The sequence below is a fragment of the Trichoderma gamsii genome (genome assembly GCF_001481775.2).
Source record: "Trichoderma gamsii strain T6085 chromosome Unknown Scaffold_14.2, whole genome shotgun sequence".
NCBI classification, from domain to species: Eukaryota; Fungi; Ascomycota; class Sordariomycetes; order Hypocreales; family Hypocreaceae; genus Trichoderma; species Trichoderma gamsii.
Window position 1 is genome coordinate 534,849 of NW_020171351.1, and position 20,690 is coordinate 555,538.

A 20,690-nucleotide genomic window follows, 5' to 3' on the forward strand; every position below is an offset into this window, starting at 1 on the left:
GCGTCGCGATGGCGTTCTCGGTCTCTGCCCCGGTCTGGGGATCGTGCGTGTTGGTCGTCGCGCATAACGACGGAGGGCAATCAGCGCACAATATATAGGGGGCGTCAAGATGTAGATGCGGTGAGGGAAGCAAAACGAAATACAGCAGAAGAGGGAGTCAAAAGGGTTAGCGATGGCTTGGTCGAGTAAGGCTGAAGACAAGGGAAGAAGGTATTGGCGGGATGGTTTAGCATATCGATTGGATCTATGGCCGACTGAGTTTATGGAATGCCCGAAACTCTAACAGCTGAACGCTGACTCAGCTGCGCTGTGTTCTGGCGGGGGTGTTCTCGTGTCTCCCCTCGCCTATCTGTTGGTGCAAGGTACATGCCCGACCAGCCGTCTGGACTGCGCTTAAACCTTTGCAAACAGCCTGCAAAACAGTTATACTTTTTGGATATTCGTCTCGCTTTTACAATATCATTTCAGTCATATCTGTTTCTCATACACATATTCTATACTGCATTTTTGGGATACTCAAAGTGCTCGTTTTTCGCAATACTTTCTCTCATTGACTGTCACTTGTCTCACTTCATTCAGCATTGAACCGCTTTCGCCACCAGCCATGGGAGACCTCAAAGACGGCGATGCAACTGAAATATGGAATATGTCGGAACAGAACTGCTATGTGGGCTTGACACATGATTTCCTCAACATCCAAGAGGCGATAGACAAGGTCCGCAGCCCCATGGCCGGGGCAATCGTCTTATTCGCAGGTTGGTTATAGGCCTCTCTCATCTCAGATAACATGCGTTCCACATGGCTCACTTTGATAACACAAATTTCACAGGAACCACAAGAGATAACTTTGCCGGAAAGCCGGTTAAGGAGCTTCAGTACACGGCCTACAACAAACTGGCATTGCGATCAATGTTAGCCATTTGCAAAGACATCCTCAACAAGCACGGACTCAAGGGAATCTCCATGATTCACCGTCTAGGCACTGTACCCATAGGCGAAGAGAGCATCCTCATCGCCGTCTCATCGCCACACAGAAAAGCTGCATGGCTGGCAGGAGAAGAGGCCCTAGAAGCATGCAAGTCAAGGGTAGAGGTATGGAAGAGGGAAGAATTTGAAGGTGAAGAGGGCGTCTGGAGGGCAAACCGAGATGGCGCCATGGGACACAAGGTGGAATCATAAGAATGAGTGATCTTTCTCTTCTATTATATTCATCTTGGAAATGTTCCTCTTGCGCTATCATCTATTAGCATACGAGATGTTCATATCTCCTAAACTCGCTACTTAATTCCAAACCACGACCAATTGTCCCAATCTTTACCTTCTCATTTCTCGTATACCGGCAGCGGCTCCTTTATATATTCAAACGGGCAAAGCGGTGGATGGTTTGTATCTCGTTTTCCAAGCATGACTATCCAACAGAAACAGCTCCACGTTAGTGCATCAACACCAATGTATGGTTTTGGCTCACAACTCCCTTACCAATATGACTGCTGTATACCTCCGAGAAGGTCTGAGCCGCTCCCACGCCCACAGCAGCAATGCTCTCTGTCAAGGCTGACGGATAAACGACGATGCCATATTCGGCATGAAGAATCTTCCAAAATTCAGCTGGAAGCCTAACACGAACAACACTCAAAAGTCAGCAATCGGCATCAATATCCATATCGGGGGAATGGAATGGCAGCTTAGCGCACTTGTATTGTCCTGACTTGATACATCCGTGCACAAACACGCAAACAGTCTCCAGCATCACCATCCCTTCCTTGATGGCTGTATTGAGCTCTGCGTCTGTCCATTCGTATATTCTCTTTAGTCTTTGTTCTGAGCAGCGCGTCGCAATAGCCCATCCCTTCTCCATCTTGTTTAGCACGCCTTCGTCAAAGTCGAGCATGGTGTCGGCGCGAGTACGACACAGTGGGTAATATCCAACGCTCGAATAAATGCTTTCTTTCAATCAAAAAATAGGGAAATTTGAGGCCTAGCAAAGCAAAATTGTAATGCGAAGATTATCGCTTATGGTCGAGTGTTATTTTTAAAGAATACAAATTCTATGCAGCAGGAGGCTTTGCAGTGAACCACGGTCGGCCTATATATATACAGGCATATGACGACAATGCCGCTAGCCATCAAGGTGCCCGGCAAGCACAATAGAGTGCGCGGAAAGTTCAACGCTCGCCTCATAGCTGCCCTTATTTTCCACGACTCATGCCATCAAGGTAGTCATTTTGACTAGTTTTTAAGGAATCTAAAAGTTGGAAGCGTAACGTCTTCAAAGAGCAAAACTCGCCACAGACGAAAGCATCCTCCTTTGTTTCCTGAAGTTGTAGATGCCCAACCCACACAAAGAGATAAGAAGCTTTGGAGACTTTTCCCTACAGTGAACGCCACCAACCCTTCTCGCAGCATAGGTAAGGTAGTCATAAGATAGTGCTCGAAGGAAAGTCAATAGCGAAACCCAGAAGCTTATGACACTGAAGCATGGCTGCGACAGCAGCCACATGAAAACCGCAGTTCAGTAGCAGAGTCTCCTCAGGAGTCTGGTTTCGGTGTAAACTTTAAGATATCAGTTACTTGCAGACCTTGATCTTATGGTGTTTGATGCAAGAGCGCGAGCAGCACTCTTTGTCAGCCTTGCACGATGCTATAAGAGAAAGAAAGCAGTTTAGAAACTTTCTACTAAGCGTCTCTGATGATAATTGTAGTGAAATGATGTCTTACTAAGGCGAGGCCGACAGATATTTTCATCATTGTCGGCTTCAATAGTATCAGCCCCAGCTTCTTGAGAGTCGGTACCCGGCATGGCGAAGATGGCAGTCAAAAAGGCGGCAAGAACAACAAAAGTATCAAGAAACTTCATTTTGAGATGTTCGTCTTATGAAGAGGACAAGTGAGTGAGAATATGAATAAATGAAACAGAAGTGTGCAAGACTCTCTAGGAAACAGCTCGTCTGCTATGAGGGAAGACCTTTGGAGTTAAATCACGATAGAGAAGCTATCTGAAGACAAAGGTGCTGATTGAGACAAGTTGAACAATCTCAATGTCGCGGCAGTCGTATTACGATTACTGACCAGCGGTGCTATGCTGCTCTGGAATGTGACGCTGGGGCACTGATATTCGTATTACGCATGTTGTAAGAGCACTAGTTGTACAAATATCGGACTTTGACAAGAAGTGACCAAAGACAAGGAACGTATGACTAAGAGGATTAAGGTCTTCAATTAGGAGCAAGGAAAATATGTGTTTGCTGCTATATACAAGTGGTATCTCAGTGGCTCTATAGCCTATCATAACATCAAAGAAAAAAAAAAAATACATCAGTCATAACCCTCCACATCCATCATCTTCATCTACAAATACACACAAAGAGGTCTATAGAGCATAATTCTCCGTATGCAAGAATATTTCCTCCAGCTCATCATCGCCCCAAATTTCCGCTTGGAGTTTTGCCACCGTGTTGGCCACACCGACTCTCATCCCCGGAGGACCACAGACAAAGACGGCAGTCCTTCGGCCAAGGATGCCTCTGCCCTCTGGCCCACCAGTCGCCCATTGCTTGAGCATGTATCCGAGTTCGGGCCGGCCGTACTCAATGGTCCAACCGTCCTCAGTCTGGTGTGGCATGGGGAACGCGGATCGCATAAGGTTCTTTTGGAACTCGGTGGGAGTTTCTGGGAAGCCAAAGTCAAACCCGGCAGGTGGGCCAAAGGTAGATATGGGACGCTCGGTAGCCCCGACGGGAATACCAGTGTTGTATAAATGTGCAAGCTCCGGAACTGGAATAGGATGAGCTGGGACAGGTTGGATTTCCTGCTCCTGCTCCGAGGCCTGTGGCTTTTTGTCCTCGGGATAGCCATTTTCGTTGAGTTTGCGGTCAAAGTTATCTTCAGACGCAACGGTTGGATTTATCGTCGACGTTTCAGAAGGCGGATTGGGTGGTGGAGGTGGATATTGATGAGGTTGCAAGAACTTTTGGTGTGGAAGCGCTGTGATACGATCCTCATTCTCAGCCCGGAGTTCGCGCTCGCGTTCCGGATCACCCTGTGCTTCAGCTTGAATAAAGGCCGAGTTTCGCTTCGAAGCAATGCCTGCGACGAAACCATCAAGTTTGTCGTGGAGCTTGTGAGTCAAGGCTCGGCTGGCTCCCCCATTGATGGGAGCAGTCATGAGCTGCCCGGGCCGATTGCGAACCGCTCCAGTGACGAAGAACTTGCAGCTTACGCTCTCGGGAGGCGCAGATTCGCGGCAGATGCGCAGCTCTTCTCGGAACCAGTCCATGTCTTCCAGCTTTTTCATAGACCAAACGACTACAACTTTCCTGCTGATGGCTTTGCCATCACGCATTCGCTTCACTAGGTAGAGAAGCTGAGAAATCAGTGAAGTAATACCACTTCCACCCGCAATGAGGATACAAGTATCAAAAGCAGCCAAATCGCGCGTCATTCCGCCATATGGGCCATCTAAAAATGCACGGTATGTATGAAAGGGGCCCTTTTCGATTGCAGTTTCTAGAACTTTGCGTGTAAAGCCACCATATGCTTTGAAGAGGAGAATACAATCTCGGTAATTCTCTCCATACTCGGAAGGGAAATCTTCACTGCAGAGAGATGAAATAGTGAATGGATGGTTGTCGAGGAAGGAAATGCCAGGCATACGGAGGTATACATATTGGCCCGGCTTCCAACGCATCTGGGTAGGTATAGTGACCTTGATTGCGTTCTCAGCCATGAGGGTAATGGCAGCCTCATCACCGACCATGAAAGACAGTCGTCCTGGTTTGGTCCAGTTGAGCTTGAAGAGTCGTGCGATATTACACGCTCCCCAGATGGCCACAGTTACATAGAGATAGTCCCAGGTCATCAGACGATTCTTGGTATGCCAGAACAATACACCAACGTACAGAATACCAACGGGAACGTGGCACATGACAAACAATTCGTAGGCGACTCTTCGGATCCAAGGGAAAGATGTCACACATAGCCAAATCAATGGTACTATGCAGGCAATGCCGCTACCGTATATTATGCCGCTACCAGGTGGGAAAACCGAAACCCAAACAGACATGCCGTTGTCATCCCACACAGGTTGAATGTAGAAAGGGATCATGTGAACCAGGGCAAGAAATAAAGCAATGTAGCTGAGCCATCGGTGAAATACATTCAGTCGCTCTGGCCCAATGCCAAGGAATAGGGTTAATAGATTCGACTTCATGCTCGTAGCCACAATCCATGGGGTCAGTGCCACGGAGAGCATACCGGCTCTGATCGCCACAGGCGGTGCTCCAAATCGAATGCTCTCCCAGTAAAGTGGCTGCTGCAAAAAGGTATAAAGGGTGACGAAAGCAAGGGCGATAAAGGTTGCCGTCAGGACCGCAAGCGACGAGAAAGTAAACCGAAACTTTCCGATGACAATATCGGGAATAGACCGGTAAAACACCCATCGTAACAATGCTAACGTGTCGTTTACAAATCCAATGGAAGAGAAATGCGCTTTCGGACGAAACTTATTCTCGCCTATATGGTTACCCTCAGTGAAGAACTCCGAGGCCGTGCCAGAGCGAATCGCATCCATGACAAACTCGGCGTCAACATTGTAAGTGTCCCGATAGTGAGCCTCGACTTGTTGTTTGTAAATGGCCTGTCGAATCTTGTCCTGCCAATAGTGCCACACGCGGACCAAGAATACGCAGCCAGAGAGCGCGGCTGCAAAGTAGGTCCATCCCAGAGCATATTTGCCGGCTTTGGCCCAGGGATCGACAGTATTCGCCTGGACAAGACCCGGCGGGCTTGTAGGAGTCAAGGGAATCAGTATCCGCTTTGCAACATCGGAAATGCTTCGCGTGGCTTGGAAGGCGAGCTCCTGCACCTGGGGTGCCATTATGGCCAGCTGAGTCGCTTCAGCTGCACCGTAGCAAAAGTGGTGATGAGACGCAGGGAGTTGGAGTAGGACGTGGTGGTAGTATTACTCGGCGCTTGTGTGGGACGCAAGCAATGGGAAGGCCTGTGGTTTCAAGCTGGGCCAGGGAAAGCGAATGCTTTTATCGCATTACAGCCGCCTGGGCGCTTACAGCCACCGATCAGCGATCAAGACGGATTTGCTGCCGTAAACGAGTGGCAATCAAACAGCAGCGCGCCCTGCAGTCATAACGAGGAGTGCCAGACTTCTCGATAAGAGCAAACGCCAGCAGTAAGCGAAAGAGCTTGAGCAGCGGGATGGTGAAGATTGATCAACAACTGATGAACGGCGGGGGGGCTAAAATGCGGCGGCCCGTGAGGATATAAAGCACAGACATCACTCCTACAGGCTTCCTAGCTCCCTGCGCTCGGCATGGAGCAAGTGATACAAGGGTTTTTAAGTCGGTGGATCACATCAACGATAGATTGCCGCAAGCAGTAATGCCCATTGTAACGGCGGGCGACAAGCGGCGGATCAGATACGAACGAGCATCAGGCGTTGGTGATGTGCTATATCGCCATGTGAGCGGGGAATGGAACGATGCAAGAACTGTGACAGTTCGAATCAATCAATCGGACAGTCCGGCCCAAGGAGAAGGCAGAACAGCGGCAGAGATTAACGGGAAGCACATCGACCGCAGCGGCTGGGCAGGTCGCGAGATTGGTCGCTTGGTGGCTGACTTTTGTGCATCCGGGGGTGACCACGCCTCGGCGGGCAAATTGGCGCGGCCCAGTGTGACAGGCAAGGTGACGAACAAGGCAGCATGCAGGTCAATCTACGGGCATAGCTCCGGAATACAGACATGGTGTGTCCCAAGTCTGGCAAAGACAGGTACTGCTGCAACGACAAAGAAGTAATCAGTGGAACTTGCTAGTGACCGGTGGGGGCGGCTGGCCTCTTCTCGGCAGACGATTGATGCTCGAGCAAGGATTCGTCTGCAGACTGCACAAGCACGGCCGGAAGCTAACGAGGGATCGATTCATGGCAGATTCTGCGTCCAAAGTCGACCTGCAGTTGATCCGCTCTGCGGCTGGCATGTGGCCTCCGATTTTGCTGACGACAACGCGTGGAGATCAAGAACAACCCCGTTTTGACGAAAAACAGTCTCCGAGACTTTTCAAAGACCACAGTGCTGGAAACTCGGACCATTCTCTGCCGTCTGGAAATCACGTCCTCGCTCGCCAAGCAAAGGCAGTGGAGCAAAGACAATCACGAACTCGCCGCCACCAACATCAAAGTCCCTCTTCCCAATTAGGTAATTAGCCCTCAAATGACTGAAATGAGGGGAGCTCCGGGTTGAAGATTGAGCCACTCACGAGCTCAAACAGCCGCAAATCGAGGACCGTTTGGACAAGTGAAAAACGGCGTTGGAGGGCTGTTGGTGATGGCCCAGCGAGCTATATGCACTCTGCACTGTGATTCGACGGGCGGCACTCGGTTGGAGGGGGCCTGTCTTGGACACGGGCGGCAAGCTGGGGCGTCTGATTCGCCGCTCAGCTTAGAGGGACGGCAGCGGACTGAATAAACGGGGGTGCGGGGACATGTAAGATGGCCGCCAATTTGGCTCATAACGGGCTCTTTGTCAGGAACCAGCCTGTAGACTGTCGTACAGAGAGCATCCTTTGCTTGGCAGAGCATCTGGCGGGCTGTTCGCTTCGCATGAGATGGCGTCTCTCGTAGGGCTGCCTAATGGCTGTTGCCGCTGCGGATTGTTGCTCTGGATATCGTGTGTCGTTTGGGATATCTTCCCCTGGCTGCCTTGCTGTTCTGCGCGAATCATCTGATCATGGCCTTTGTCAAACGCCGTGTTCTGCGGCAGGGAGGACGTTCCCAGTCTCTGGTTTGTGGATTCAGGTACGGAGGCGCTGCGGCAGCTCTTTGCAGTTGCTGCTACCACAGCTCTTCAAGAATACCATGTTCGAAGCATATGCAAACATGCATAATCCGTAGTTACTCTGTAGAAGAATCTGGGATCTGGGTTGCGGCGTTGCAGCCAAATCACGTGTGGTGACAGCCGGAAGCCAAACTTTGTTCCGAGCAGCTTTTATCTAGACGATACTGCTGATTAGCGATGATTGTTGTCTGGGGACGAGTAGCAGTTGGCGATTCATCGAACCACTCGCTATCTGTACATGAGATGATCCGGCAACAATGGTATCGATTGATATAGGGGCTCATTTTTCGACCTTCGATCCCCAAAGCCATCTGCTGTCCCGGCGATGGAAAAGGAGCCCACGCTCAGCCTTGCGACCCCACGCTGATTTCATTGGCTGTGGATAATTTAGATCTCCCCACCCCGCAAGGCTGAGAGCCAAGTTTTCTTTTCCAGACGCCTTTTTTGGATACGGGAGCTCAGAACTCAATTCCAAGCAAATCCCCAAATTTCTTTCCCCTTGCGGCGCTATTTGTGCATCCGTCTCTCGGTAATACCCCTCAATCACGCCAAAAACTCTCGAATCATCATGGCACCAGAGGTGGGCCTATCGCGCTCTACCTTTGCCAAACTCTCACCTCACCCGTATCTCCTCGCAAACCTCGAACCATCCGACGACTCGACCCCCCCTGCGCGAAGCAATGGCCGGGCTCCTTTTGAGGTTCGGAAACCTACAGTGAATCTGTCCAGCTTGTCACATGCCCACGGAAGTGCTCTGGTGCGGACAGGAGACACCACGGTCATTTGCGGAATCCGCGCCGAAACTATCCTGACAGAAAATATCCCCAACTACCGCGCATCCAATACAGAGACGGAGTTATCCGATTACGACTTATTGGTCCCGAACATTGAACTTGCCACCGGATCTGCACCACAATTCTTGCCTGGCGGTCCGCCCACGACGCTCGCCCAAACATTGAGCACCAAAATTTACTCTCTTCTACATAGCTCCAAGCTCCTACGAGCAGAGGACTTGCGGATATGGCACAGCCGACCGGCCGAAACCTCATTCGCAGATGAGGAAGAAGGAGCTGAAGAGAGTGAGCCAAAGGAAGGAGAAAAATATGTAGTGGCATACTGGGTATTATACATTGATCTCTTCTTCATCTCTTTCGACGGCAACCCGTTTGATGCGGCATGGGCAGCAACGGTGGCTGCTTTACGCGATACAAAACTGCCTCAGGCTCGTTACGACCCAGACAGGGAGATGATTCTCTGCTCCAGGAAAGATCCTAAGCCCCTTACTGTGGAAAGCATGCCTATTTCATGTACGGCAGTCATTTTCACCGGCAAAGAGACGAAAGACCAGCCTGCGGATGGAAAATTCTGGCTGCTAGCCGATCCAGATACCTTGGAGGAGTCATTATGCGACGAGACAGTCACAATTGTCATTGACTGCACTGGAGGCTCAAGAAGGATTCTGTCCATCTCGAAGCATGGAGGCACGGTCATGACAGCGAAGCTACTGACATCGAAGGAATTCCTCGATTGGGCAAGCACGCGGTGGGAGGACTTTGCGTCAGCAATAACTGGCAGCCATTAAACATCCAGAATAGCATAATACCATCTTTGTCCGAATACTGAGCGCCATTTTGCTCTCGGAGTTTTATTTAGCCAGATCATGTTAATCGCAATGAGTGCTAGCTCCGCACAAGCGATCAGATACAGGCCCAAAAACAAGTCACATTACATCAAAAATCACAAATTTTCAAGTGAGCATGTGTCAACCATTCGAACCACCCTTTCAGACTTTATTCTAGGGCAGTAGATACCGGCCGACGACTCTCTCTACCGCTTAAGTCAAATGCGATCGCGATGCCACATACGTAAAGTATCAAAGACATGACGGTAAAAATTCGACGGGCGGTGAAACTATGAAGAAGAAGAAAAAAGAGAAAAAAAAGCTCAGAAATTGGAGCTGGTTAGAAGTTAGGCTACGAAAAAGCACGGGCCACCTGACTTAGCTAATACAGATTGCTGCTTATTGCTGCTACAGCTTCATGTGCCAAACCTCACTAGCAAGATACATCTCCACTTCGCTTGAGCTTGAACCCTCTAGCTAAACGCTTTTTAAACAATTTTTCTTACTTTTTCTTCTTTTCTCGCTCTCTCGTCTTCTTTCCCCTTCCCTCCGTCCATTGTGAACCGAACCATGGAATCCCTCTCAGACACACAGTGGGATGTAGTGATCAGCGGCACGGGGCTCCAGCAGTCCCTCTTCGCCCTGTAAGCTTCGGATTCCATCGGCTTGGCTGCTGGCCACCTTCAAAAGACTGACTGACCAGCCTTCTCTCTCTCTCGTGAAAAGTGCGCTGTCGCGATCTGGAAAGAACATCCTCCACGTTGACCCCAACGAGTACTACGGCGAGGCTGAGGCCGTTCTGAGCCTGCAGGAGGTGGACGAATGGGCCGCCAACCACCAGAGTGCTGAAGGCGATGGCGTCTTTGCAGCGGCGCAGGCGACTCGACCCGGTGGTGCCAAAAGCCTGTCGTCTCGGGCGTACAGCCTCGCGCTGGCACCGCAGCTGATCCACACGCGCTCAGAGCTTCTCTCGAAGCTGGTGTCGTCGAAAGCGTTCCGGCAACTCGAGTTTCTTGCCGTGGGGTCTTTTTACATACTCCAGCCCAAGGCCCCAAAGTCGTCGTCTGCCCCTAGCCTGAGTCGCATTCCGTCGACCCGCGAAGATGTGTTTACCAATACGACAATCTCCGCCAAGGCGAAGCGCGGGCTTATGAAGTTCCTCAAGTTTGTGCTCGAGTACGACGCTGAGCCGCAGACTGATGTATGGAGACCTCGTGCGGGCGACTCGCTGGCGAGTTTTCTTGCGAACGAGTTCAAGCTCGATGCCGATCTACAGGCCTACATCATCACCCTGACGCTGAGTCTTGATGGCAAGATCTCAACAGAAGCTGGCCTCGCTGCTATCCACCGCCATCTCACATCCATGGGAGTCTTTGGCCCTGGTTTTGCGGCTGTTTACCCCAAATGGGGAGGCCTTTCTGAAGTGGCTCAAGTGGGCTGCCGAGCTGGTGCTGTTGGCGGTGCCGTCTATATGCTCGGTGTTGGTATCAAGGACGTTCAGAAAACTCCCGCCGCGGCCGAAACGCCCGAGGAGTTCAATGTCGTCCTATCCAACGACGTGGTTGTCAAGTCAAAGGCCATAGTCAAGGGCCTGGGCAAGCCGGCAGGTGAAAGCCGCCGTCTGAGCAGACTGACAGCGATTGTCGACTCAGGCTTGACGTCAATTTTTGAAACGGTGACTGAAGGCGCTCCGGTGCCCGCCGTTTCTGTGGTTGCAATCCCTGCGGGTAGGCCACTTGGCGAAGATGGAGTCTCTTCCGAGTATCCCATCTACGCTCTCGCTCATTCGAGTGAAGCGGGCGAATGCCCTACTGGACAATGTAAGCTTTCTCTCTCTCTTACTTTTAAGCCTCCCTCTCTTTCACAGCCCTTCGTGTTATGATGAAAAAACCGAAATACGAATACTTTATAACTGCGGAATTACATTGACGATAATTTCCTCTGACAACCTGATCAACACTTTCATATTTGTCATTTTATATTTTACACTTTGGACCTGGAAAAAAGTGCAATAGTTTGCTAACATTCTATCGCATCAGGTGTATTATATCTGAGCACTCTCACAAGCCCAAGTGCCCAAGCACATCTTGAGAAAGCTCTCTCATCTCTCCTAGCCTCTCTGTCGCAGAATAGCCCAGAGCCTCCTAAGATACTATACCAGCTGTACTATGAGCAAACTGGCGTTGATACCCCCTCTGTGAATATCGACGGGCAAACAGCTGAATTCTCGCTGCTGCCCTTGGACCTTGCGTTCAATGACTCTGTATTGGATCCTGTCAAGAGCGCTTGGGAATTGGTTAACCTAAATGCTACTGATGAGGAGCGTGCAGAGTATCTGGTGTTTACAGATCGGGAGGGAGCAGATGCTGAAGATGAGTTTGATGATTAATAGAATAACTCGAGTTAATAAATTGTCTTTTGTCCATGAACTGTACTGTCATTTGTGTTACGTGATCGTGATCGAAACTGCCATCTCTCAAAGTGCCTTCTCAATAAACTCTCCTCTGGTACCCCATGCCGATTACCATTACCAATGTATATAGTAGATCAATCTGCAATAAGACATGCGCACCCCCATATTGGTCCCAAATGCTCCGAAATTCCTCGTGCTAGAGAAATAAAAACTCTCGAAAGATTGGCTGAGTGCAGTCATCCTCGATTCATTTGCTTCCAGATGGTCCAACGTGAAAAAGTCGATATCCGTATTTCCAAACGCCCCGTTCCAGATGAAAGAAGAAAGAAAAAAAGAAAAAGGAAAGAAAGGCCCCAGTAAAACCTTAAAAAGAAAAATCATGGATACGCCATGCAAGCCAGAATATGATGCGTTCAAATATGAAACCCCCCATGACATGTGCTCCAAAAATCAAGCAAGCTCATCCTCAGACTCCGGCTGCGTCTCAACCATTTCATTGACAGAGGCGTTTATTCCAATGTGAATGGCTCCAAATGGCTGCATGGCCATCGCACCTTCCTGATGGACCGATATGACGTTCTTCGATGCCAGAGACAGCAGATGTAGAAACGCTTGAGCGGCAACGGCTCTAGGGTGAGTAAATGGTTCGGCCAGCTCTTTGAACTCGATCCACTGACGATGCTTCTTGTCCCGGCCGTAGGTCACGCCTGTCTTTGCGGCCTGCTCGGCTACGTATCCCAAGAAATCCTGGCTGGTGACGTCGAGGCCTTGAGTCGAAAATTGAGTGGCATTGTCTCGATCGTAGTCAAGAGGGCCAACCGGCCCACCAAGTTGAAAAGATGAGTCATGAGAACCAAAGTCGTCCACTCCAAAGAACGGCTCGGCGGGATCGCTATGGCGGTCGATGGAGCTCAGGGCACTTCCACGTCCGAGGAGAGGACTGGGGGCGGTCTTTGGCTTCTGGGCGCTGCCTCGGACGGAAGAACCTGGAACTGCAGAGCCAGGTCGGCTCCATGGCATCATTGAGGAAGAGTGACGATCTTCCATTGGCGGCTCGGCCTCCATTCCAATCTCGGGAACAGAGTTGTCATCAAACATGATGTGTGCTTCATCCTGATTTTCGCCTCGACCGAATTCAACTTCCTCAACAACTCGCTGCTTTGTGTTTCGCTCGTCATCATCAAGTTCGCCTTCGAAAGCTTCATCTGATTTGCGTCGGCGGCCTCTCTTTGCAGGCTCAAGCTGCTCGATCTCATCTGGCTCTTTGCCTTGGAGGCGTGCTTTCAACGCGATTCCGGCAAAATTAGCTGCCAAGGGATGGAATAGACCTTCTGCTCGATGATATGCCCCGACACTGGCCACACCGTAGTCGTAGAGGAGTGTCACAGCATTCTTTCTCGCTTGGCCAAGAGTGGTGGTGGTCTTTCGCTGTTGCTGACGGAGAGTTTCAGCGTTTGCAAAGTAGTTTTCAGTCCAATCTCTGAGTTCTCGGCTAGAAATTGTGATTCTCTCATCCATCATAGCATCTGGGTTGACCCGTCTCGATCTAGCCATCCTAGCAGATGCTTGATTAGTGTCTGCTTCTGCTCGCTCACTTCTATGCGTCTGGATCTCTGCAGGCAGCTGAATCGAAGTATTTGCCGGACGACCATCCATACCCTGCAATGCTTGGTCCCCCAAATCAAGTAGATTTTCTTCTTCGCCCAAAATGAGAACCTGGTCATCGTCTTTCATCACTCCCTGCAACCCAAGACTGCTTGTAGTCTTTGTCGGAGCCGGAAGAGGAGGCAGTTCGGGCTCAGGCTCAAGATCCTGGTCGAGAATGCTAACGAGATTACCCTCTGCGTCAAATTCGAAGCCGATTCCCGAGATGGATGGAAATTCATCGTCTCCAAACGGCTGGAACTCAGCCATGCTGTCGGAATGGTGAATTGATTTGCCGAACAAAGGGCTGAGTCTGCCGAAATCTGAGGGAAGACGGCAACTTGCAGCAGACTGTGAAGAAGGTGGGAGCTCAAGATTGATCAGTGCAGAGCGGTGGCGTGGCGAAGAGCTACCTTGACTACCAGCTGCCGCGAGCGGTGTCATCTGGGAGAACTTGCTTGATCCGCCCTGGCTTGGAAATAACACAAGATCCTTGTCCCACTGCAGCACATTCAGGTTTGGAAGTGAGGTAAAAGGATCAAAAGCAGGATCATCTTGCAAGACGATATTCTGACGCCTGTAGCAAAATATTAGATGCATATCACCGTTTCGTTGTACAATATTCTGTGAACATACTTGGTCTTTCCGGCTCGCGGATCAGTTTCACTGGTTGAAATGATGCGAAAAAAAGTCACCATGTCAGACTGGGTCTTTTCGGCATCCGTGAGGACATAGGCGCACTGCTGCTCGAAAACACGCGAAACGCCATAGAGTAGATTTCCTTGGAGACGGAGAGCAAGAGGAGCTCCGGGGTCCAATATCTTCTCGCACGCCTTTGGAACATTGACTTCTTGGATCGCCTTCTTGGTCAGTCTCTTCTGGGTTCCTTTGCCAACTGTGGCCACCAGCCTAGACAGGGAAGATGGCAATTAGTGGAAACGACCCCCTCGTGAAGGAGCTGAACACAGATGTCCCTACCAAATAGTAGCAACCCCATACTGGGTGCTGTTGAGGACTATGAGTAGATATCAACATCTCTGAAATTGGAGAGTAGAGACATGCTTAGGATGACTTACTCTCGTGAGAATAAAACATGGTAAATAGGGGCTCGCAAGATTGCGATACGAAAAGGGGAACAAAGTAAACGAATTGAGAGAACTCCTGCTGCACGAAAACGAATGGTCAAAAGTTCACTAAATGAAAGTAATGAAATACATCAAGCAGATTCTAGTATATGGGATCGGAAATCTGTATTTGAGCCCCTTGGTCTTCGCTGACCCGATTTGCTAGAATGATGTATGATGGGGCTGTTGAAACAAATAAGGTAAAGAGCGTGAAGGTGTTCAAAGAAAAAGAGACACAGGCGATGCGTCACGCGTCAGGTTTGAACGCGAATATTCAAGCTGCGATCCCGGAGAAGGATTAATTTCATTCCTCCGTAACCACGCACCGAAGAGTTGTTCCTTTGCCGTGCTTTGTCTGCCAGGCGGAACTTGTTTGCCAGCTGGCAGGCTCGAAATCAGCGAGCAATGATTCTATTACAACATTTTCAATAAGCGGCAACTCTGATCATCTTGTGCTTACAGTCTATCTTTTCGTTTGAAGACATGTAGAGGAAAGAAAGAGTATCAGTGCATCAATCACCAGAAATACGACGCCAACATCATACACAACCTTAAAGACGAGATGTAATGTCTTCTAATAAGACTATTAGGGGTGAATTGGTTTATTGCATTGTTACGGATGACGCAGAAATTGGCTTGGAGATTGAGAGAGGCCCGGCCATAAGGATATGATACTGTCTGCTTTTTAGTCTAGTGATGAATATATGTAGTCAATACCTGTATGACTGAATAGCTGCATTCGGTAATCATTCATCTATGCGGCTGATCCAGTATCAAACTGGAGATGAATCATCCAACTATCCCCAGATTAACATTAACTGCTCTCTCCCACCCACTGTCTACCTCTATGACTGCCCATTGATCGGTTATCCAGCCATTCAGCGGTCTTAGCTCAGCTGGGAGAGCGTCAGACTGAAGTTCCAACTTCAATCATCAAATTATCTGAAGGTCGTGTGTTCAAGCCACACAGACCGCAATTTTTTTTTGTGCTGCCTGGCTGCCTTTGTGGCATAAAGTAAGGACATTGTTACATATAGAGATTAGACTATTCAGACACCAAGTTATAATCGTCATTCAGGAAGAATTAGGGGGGGGGGTCAACAAAAAATTCCATTTGCAGTTTCTGATGCCACTATCTAACGATGGCTGAATAGCTCAAGACCACCGTACATGGAACGAGATCACTTGATTCTCTAGTTCTAAAGTCATTCCCCTGAACCTGTCTGATATGGGTTTGAATTCCTTTCCGTTCTCCGTCTTCGCTGCGTCTCACCAGTCGAGGGTGAGAATTGAGCTACAAAACAAACAATGCCCCCAACACGCTCCTTATTGTCCTGGTATTCCATCAACCACTACCGTGCCGGTTGCCGCTCCTGCGAGAAAAACCAATCACAAGAGCCAATCCTAAATGCAAAGCCTCGTCCACTCGAACGGGCATCCGATAGATGAAATGCGACGACTTTAACACCAATACAGAAACTGAACCGAAGAGGGCTATAACTTCTGTCATTGTTGCTGGAAGTAAAAGAAATCTCAGAAAAACAAAACGATGAATAGCCGGCCTCCTTTGTACTCCCTTTCCCTTTCTACATGACTTTTGGGTTAGCCACCGCTGCTCTTTTCGATGCACGCGGGGCATACATGACTTCTCTATTCCATCGTTACGACTAGGGGTGAAAAAAACAACGATTAAAAATGGGTTGAAAGGGGAACATGTGGAAAATTGTAGATATGGAAACTTTAACCACTCAACAAAAAGAGGAGTATTGTGTAATGTGTGTAGAGAAATTTTCGTGAAAGTGGGTATTGGATTACTGTAGTGTCATAGGGTCTATATACATATGAAGTGGTCATGGGGATCGTGTTGCTGATCTGATGTGCTGTGCTGAACTGGGGAAATGTGGAATGATGGGTGGAGGTGTGAGTGTGGTAGGAGGCCGCAACGAGTTGCTCTTGATCTGAGTCGTCGGCTACTGCGACGCACAGAACAGCTGTGGCTTTGTCGTTATGAGAGGCTCATCGCCCAAGGCAGAGGGCCCGCTCAAGACTGAGCAATGACGCCTTGTGAGCCGCCAAGCTGGCGCTTGACCTGTTCGCGAGCCCATCGAGCAGTCTCTATTGTGCGGGGCTGGAAATCGCGGTTGGTTTTGGTCTCCTTGATCATGGTGGTCAACCAGCCCTGTCGGAAGGCATCAATGAGCTCTCCGTTGGGATACGCGTCAGCCAGGTCACTAGAGAGGGATGTTAGTATGTCGCATTTTGTTAATCGGATATCGGAATGAGTCCTTACCCGATGACACCCATAGCTGCCCTCATAAGCGACTCGCTGCGGTTGGCATCACTACCGACAAGGTTGAGAAGCTGGAAGATGGAGGGGACGTATTGCTGGAGAACTTGGGCTGCAGAGAATTGTAAGTGAATGCTATACGCAAAGAGAACGAAGATTTCAAGGCAAACTTACTCTTTCCGCTAGACTTCATGGCACCGATAATGCCACCCCATGCATCCATGATACCTTCTCGCAATGAAATGACGTAGTAAAACATCTCGTCAGGGCCCTCGGGTGTGGCGGTGACTGTGGATGCTTGCTCCAAGACTTGAGCGACAACAGAGAGATAGGTCTCGAAGTGGCCTCCGATAGCGCCGGCAATATCTCCAAAGCACTGCAGAATAGCAGGCTTGAACTGGTTGGCAAGCGTGGTGCTCTGTCGTGTCAAGTCAGCATTAGGACAGCTTTATATGAAAAGGTAGGATGCAAAAAACTCACTCTTAGGTTGTTGAGAAGGTAGTTCATAAAGTTATCGCAGTAAGGCTGGCTGCGCTCGCCCATGGATCGCGTAATGTCGCTAACGAGGCCAATAGCCATCGAGCAAAGACTGGGTTCGTCTTGGTTTCCAAGTGCATTGTACAAGAATGGAACGAAAGCCTCCATGTACTTGATGAAGTCCTCTTCCATTGTGGTTGAGAGGGCACTGATGGTAGCGAAGATGGCCTCTGGGACGCTTGACTTTCCTCCAATGGTGCTGAGGATCTGAAGGAGGACTTGCATGATGCGGTCGCCCTGAGGAGTAATTTCCTTGTCGAGGCGAGAGATGATGGCCTGGAGAACAGTGCATAAGCTATTTTGCATCTCTTCCAAAGTTAGCTTGTCCTCAACGCTGACAACCTGGGACTGCAGAGGGATGGTCTCCTCCAGGCGCTTGATGATGACATCGGATAGTGATGCAATAGCTGACAAGCTCTCAGAGGCGGCATTTTGAACGAAGACGTTCAAGACCTCGTAGGCAGCGGTTCGGACAGACGTATCGGTATCTTGGCGGGCAGTGACATCGAGGAGTGAGCTGACAGCCTGGTTGAAATGAGGGGTGATTGGGTTAGAGGCGGCGCCAAAGTCGCCGGCAAAGCGCTCAGCAAGGTTCATCAGAGCCCAGCAGCATGATGGCGCCATCTTGGCGTTGCTGATGAGACCCTTGAAGAGAGAGGCAATGAGGGTGGGAAGATGCTGCTGGGCATCAATAGCCTCCGAGCATGCCTCAGTGACACGGCCAAGAGCATAGGCGGTGGAGTCCTTGACTTGAAGGGACTGATCGTCCATCATGGTGATCAGAACAGGAAGAGCCTGCTTGACGATGGGCTCCAAGACCTTCTCATCGGGACCCTCCATGATGGCGCCAAAAGCAGAGACGGCAGCGTCTCGGTTGTGCCAGTCATCAGATCTGAGGTTTGCCTCAACAAAGGCCAAAACCGGTCCGATGATGGTAGAGTTGACAGCTTGAGAGTAGAGTTGCAGACACTGGTAGGCGGCCCGGGACAAGTTGTACTCGTCGTCCGTAGCGTCCTCGTCCTGCTTGGTCAAAAGCGTCAAAAGCACGGGAACGACCTCGTTAGCCGCGACCCGTGCAAAGTTGTAGAAGGGGCGCATCTGGTCGGCGGTTTCGACTTGCGAGTTGTCGTCCTCAATGGAAACTTCCTCCTCGCAGACGGTGCTCCAGAACTCGACAGCCAGCTTGGCAACGTCCTCATCCTCGGATTTCATCCCGAGAATGGTCAGTCCAAAGAGCGCCTTCTCCATGTAAAAGCGCATATTCTCGTAGTAAAGACCCATGATGCGGTTGAGGCAGCCGAAAGCTCCCTGTTGGATTCTCGAATCGTCGGCCTGGGTGGCCTCGCAAACGACCTGCATGATGTAATTTCGCTCGCCCTCATGCTTGAAGTTATTGGCAACAAACTCGAGGGAATCGCCGAGGGCGGTGATGGCGGCGAGTCGAACTTCGCCGTTGGTCTCCTCCTTTCGGGCGCCTTGGACGACGGCAGTTAGGATGGCGTTTGAGTGGGCAACAAGAGCCAGTCGCAGCTCTGGGTCCTGGCTTTCGCAGATGTAGCCAATGGTGGTGAGAGAAGACTGCTTCTGGTGATCGGCGCCCTCGCTGACGTTCTTCACGAGGAAGGACAGTAGATCGGTCCACTGGCCGCGGGGCAGCTCAATGGCAGCAATTGAAGAGATAACCTGAGCGGCGGCATTGCCAGCCTGAGTGTTGCTCGAGGACAGGGTCTGCAGTGTCAGCTGCTTTACGCGGTTCTTGGTCTCTTCGTCTGTCTGCTGCAGCCATTTTGACTGCAGCTCCTGTTGCCGAGCGAAATCCCTAGCTGTGAAGGCGTTCTTGAGGGCAATACCAGCCGCGGCTCGGATGGAGCCCTGTGCTTGGTCATTCGCGAGTTCTTGAACGAGTGTAGCGAGATACAGCGGCTATTCGACGGGAAAAATAGAGAAGAAATGTTAGTTGTCTGCGATCGATTCCATCGTAGCCTCAAGGGGAGAAGGGATAACGTACGAAGTTACTCTCCGCTGCCTGAGTGAGTTGCTGTTCGGCGGCGATTCGCAGGTTCGCATCTATTTTTTTTTTCTTTGCGTCAGCTAACGGTACTCGGTACTTGATTTCGGAAGTATTTTTGTAAATCCCACTCGAGTGAGGCTCTCCATCAGCAAAGAAAAGATGACCTCTAGCCGAGCAGAGTGCCCCTCAAGAGGGGTGCGCAGCGAGGGCATCATGCGGTAGAGATTTTTCTTTCTGGGTTCCCACTACTCACCTGCAGACAGCGAGTTCGCGAGCACCGTATTAATCTCTGAGCCCGACATGATTGCGGTCTGTAAAGCGTCCTCTCATGCGTCGACCAAAAGGGCGCTGCTGATGCTGGTGGGAAACGCCGTGTCGATGTTGGGTGCAGCTACACGTGTTTGCACCAAGGGGGGAAGGAAAAAAAATAAGGGCGTAGGCGCGGGGGAGGTTCCCAAGGCGGAGTCGGCGAGGTTAAAGAGAGAAAGTAAAAGAAACAAAAAAAAAAAAAAAAGAGGTAGCCTTGTGGGATGCACGTAGTCGGTTTGGTTCGACAAGGCAGAAAAAAAGGCAAAGGGCGGTCTATTGTTCTCGTTGATATATAGTTTTTTCTTCTTTATCGTGGTCCCAAATCAAGGCCGAAGCGTGAGGATCCCAACAGCTGCCTGGGCTCTATTACGGTAGAAGCAGACGTCGAGAGTGAAGAGGGCGAATAGGGTCGAGGGATCGCACTGAGGGTCTGGCGCTCCAAAAGGTGCAGGGGGGCAGTTTCTGTGGGATGACGGGGCTAAAGGTGCTACCGCCACTTTCTCGCAGCAGCTGCCGGATGCCTGTCTGGGCGCTACTTTAGAAGGGCCAGGGAGCGACGAGGGACGTGCTAAAGAGCGTGCCGGGCTGTGAGAAACAAGAAGAAGTACAAAGCGCAGCGCGGCCAAAAGAAGAGGCGAGTCGAGGAATGGATGGCTGCAGGTCAAGGCAAGGTCAGGTACAAGTGACGGGCTGCAGCGCTTGTTTGTTGTTTTGGGAAGAGGAAAGTGAGAAAAAGAGGAAGTGAAACGAAGCTGTGCTGAGAATGCGATAGCGAATAGAGTTTATGCCTGGAAATCTAGATCGGAACAAACAACGCACGCTGGAGAGCCGCTGGAGCAGTGAGAGCCGACAGCTGAGCTGGGCGGGCTAGTAGGCAGCGAGCACTACTGGAGGTGG

At 50.3% G+C, this 20,690-nt stretch overlaps 7 protein-coding genes across 7 annotated transcripts; 3 read left to right on the top strand and 4 right to left on the bottom strand.

Annotated features, from left to right (window-relative positions):
- Positions 1-604: 604 nt before the first annotated feature.
- On the top strand, positions 605-1,179 carry TGAM01_v204849 (molybdopterin synthase catalytic subunit; the record flags this gene model as incomplete). Its single annotated transcript, XM_018801453.1, has 2 exons — positions 605-755; positions 830-1,179. 2 exons carry the CDS (start codon positions 605-607, stop codon positions 1,177-1,179), a joined length of 501 nt encoding a protein of 166 aa, XP_018665246.1.
- A 143-nt stretch (positions 1,180-1,322) lies between these two features.
- Positions 1,323-1,891, bottom strand: TGAM01_v204850 (hypothetical protein; the record flags this gene model as incomplete). Its single annotated transcript, XM_024549524.1, has 3 exons — positions 1,323-1,408; positions 1,480-1,616; positions 1,695-1,891. 3 exons carry the CDS (start codon positions 1,889-1,891, stop codon positions 1,323-1,325), a joined length of 420 nt encoding a protein of 139 aa, XP_024405754.1.
- A 1,479-nt stretch (positions 1,892-3,370) lies between these two features.
- Positions 3,371-5,875, bottom strand: TGAM01_v204851 (hypothetical protein; the record flags this gene model as incomplete). Its single annotated transcript, XM_018801452.1, has 1 exon — positions 3,371-5,875. One exon carries the CDS (start codon positions 5,873-5,875, stop codon positions 3,371-3,373), a length of 2,505 nt encoding a protein of 834 aa, XP_018665245.1.
- A 2,540-nt stretch (positions 5,876-8,415) lies between these two features.
- On the top strand, positions 8,416-9,429 carry TGAM01_v204852 (hypothetical protein; the record flags this gene model as incomplete). Its single annotated transcript, XM_018801451.1, has 1 exon — positions 8,416-9,429. One exon carries the CDS (start codon positions 8,416-8,418, stop codon positions 9,427-9,429), a length of 1,014 nt encoding a protein of 337 aa, XP_018665244.1.
- A 609-nt stretch (positions 9,430-10,038) lies between these two features.
- On the top strand, positions 10,039-11,857 carry TGAM01_v204853 (hypothetical protein; the record flags this gene model as incomplete). The annotated part of the gene is made up of 3 exons (XM_024549525.1): positions 10,039-10,112; positions 10,159-11,288; positions 11,508-11,857. The coding sequence occupies 3 exons, from the start codon at positions 10,039-10,041 to the stop codon at positions 11,855-11,857; spliced, it is 1,554 nt and encodes a 517-aa protein (XP_024405755.1).
- Positions 11,858-12,331: 474 nt separating this feature from the next.
- On the bottom strand, positions 12,332-14,620 carry TGAM01_v204854 (hypothetical protein; the record flags this gene model as incomplete). Its single annotated transcript, XM_018801449.1, has 4 exons — positions 12,332-14,102; positions 14,162-14,434; positions 14,504-14,540; positions 14,602-14,620. 4 exons carry the CDS (start codon positions 14,618-14,620, stop codon positions 12,332-12,334), a joined length of 2,100 nt encoding a protein of 699 aa, XP_018665242.1.
- A 2,070-nt stretch (positions 14,621-16,690) lies between these two features.
- Positions 16,691-19,786, bottom strand: TGAM01_v204855 (hypothetical protein; the record flags this gene model as incomplete). Its single annotated transcript, XM_018801448.1, has 6 exons — positions 16,691-16,880; positions 16,940-17,048; positions 17,111-17,354; positions 17,417-19,396; positions 19,482-19,540; positions 19,738-19,786. 6 exons carry the CDS (start codon positions 19,784-19,786, stop codon positions 16,691-16,693), a joined length of 2,631 nt encoding a protein of 876 aa, XP_018665241.1.
- Between the last annotated feature and the right edge of the window lie 904 nt (positions 19,787-20,690).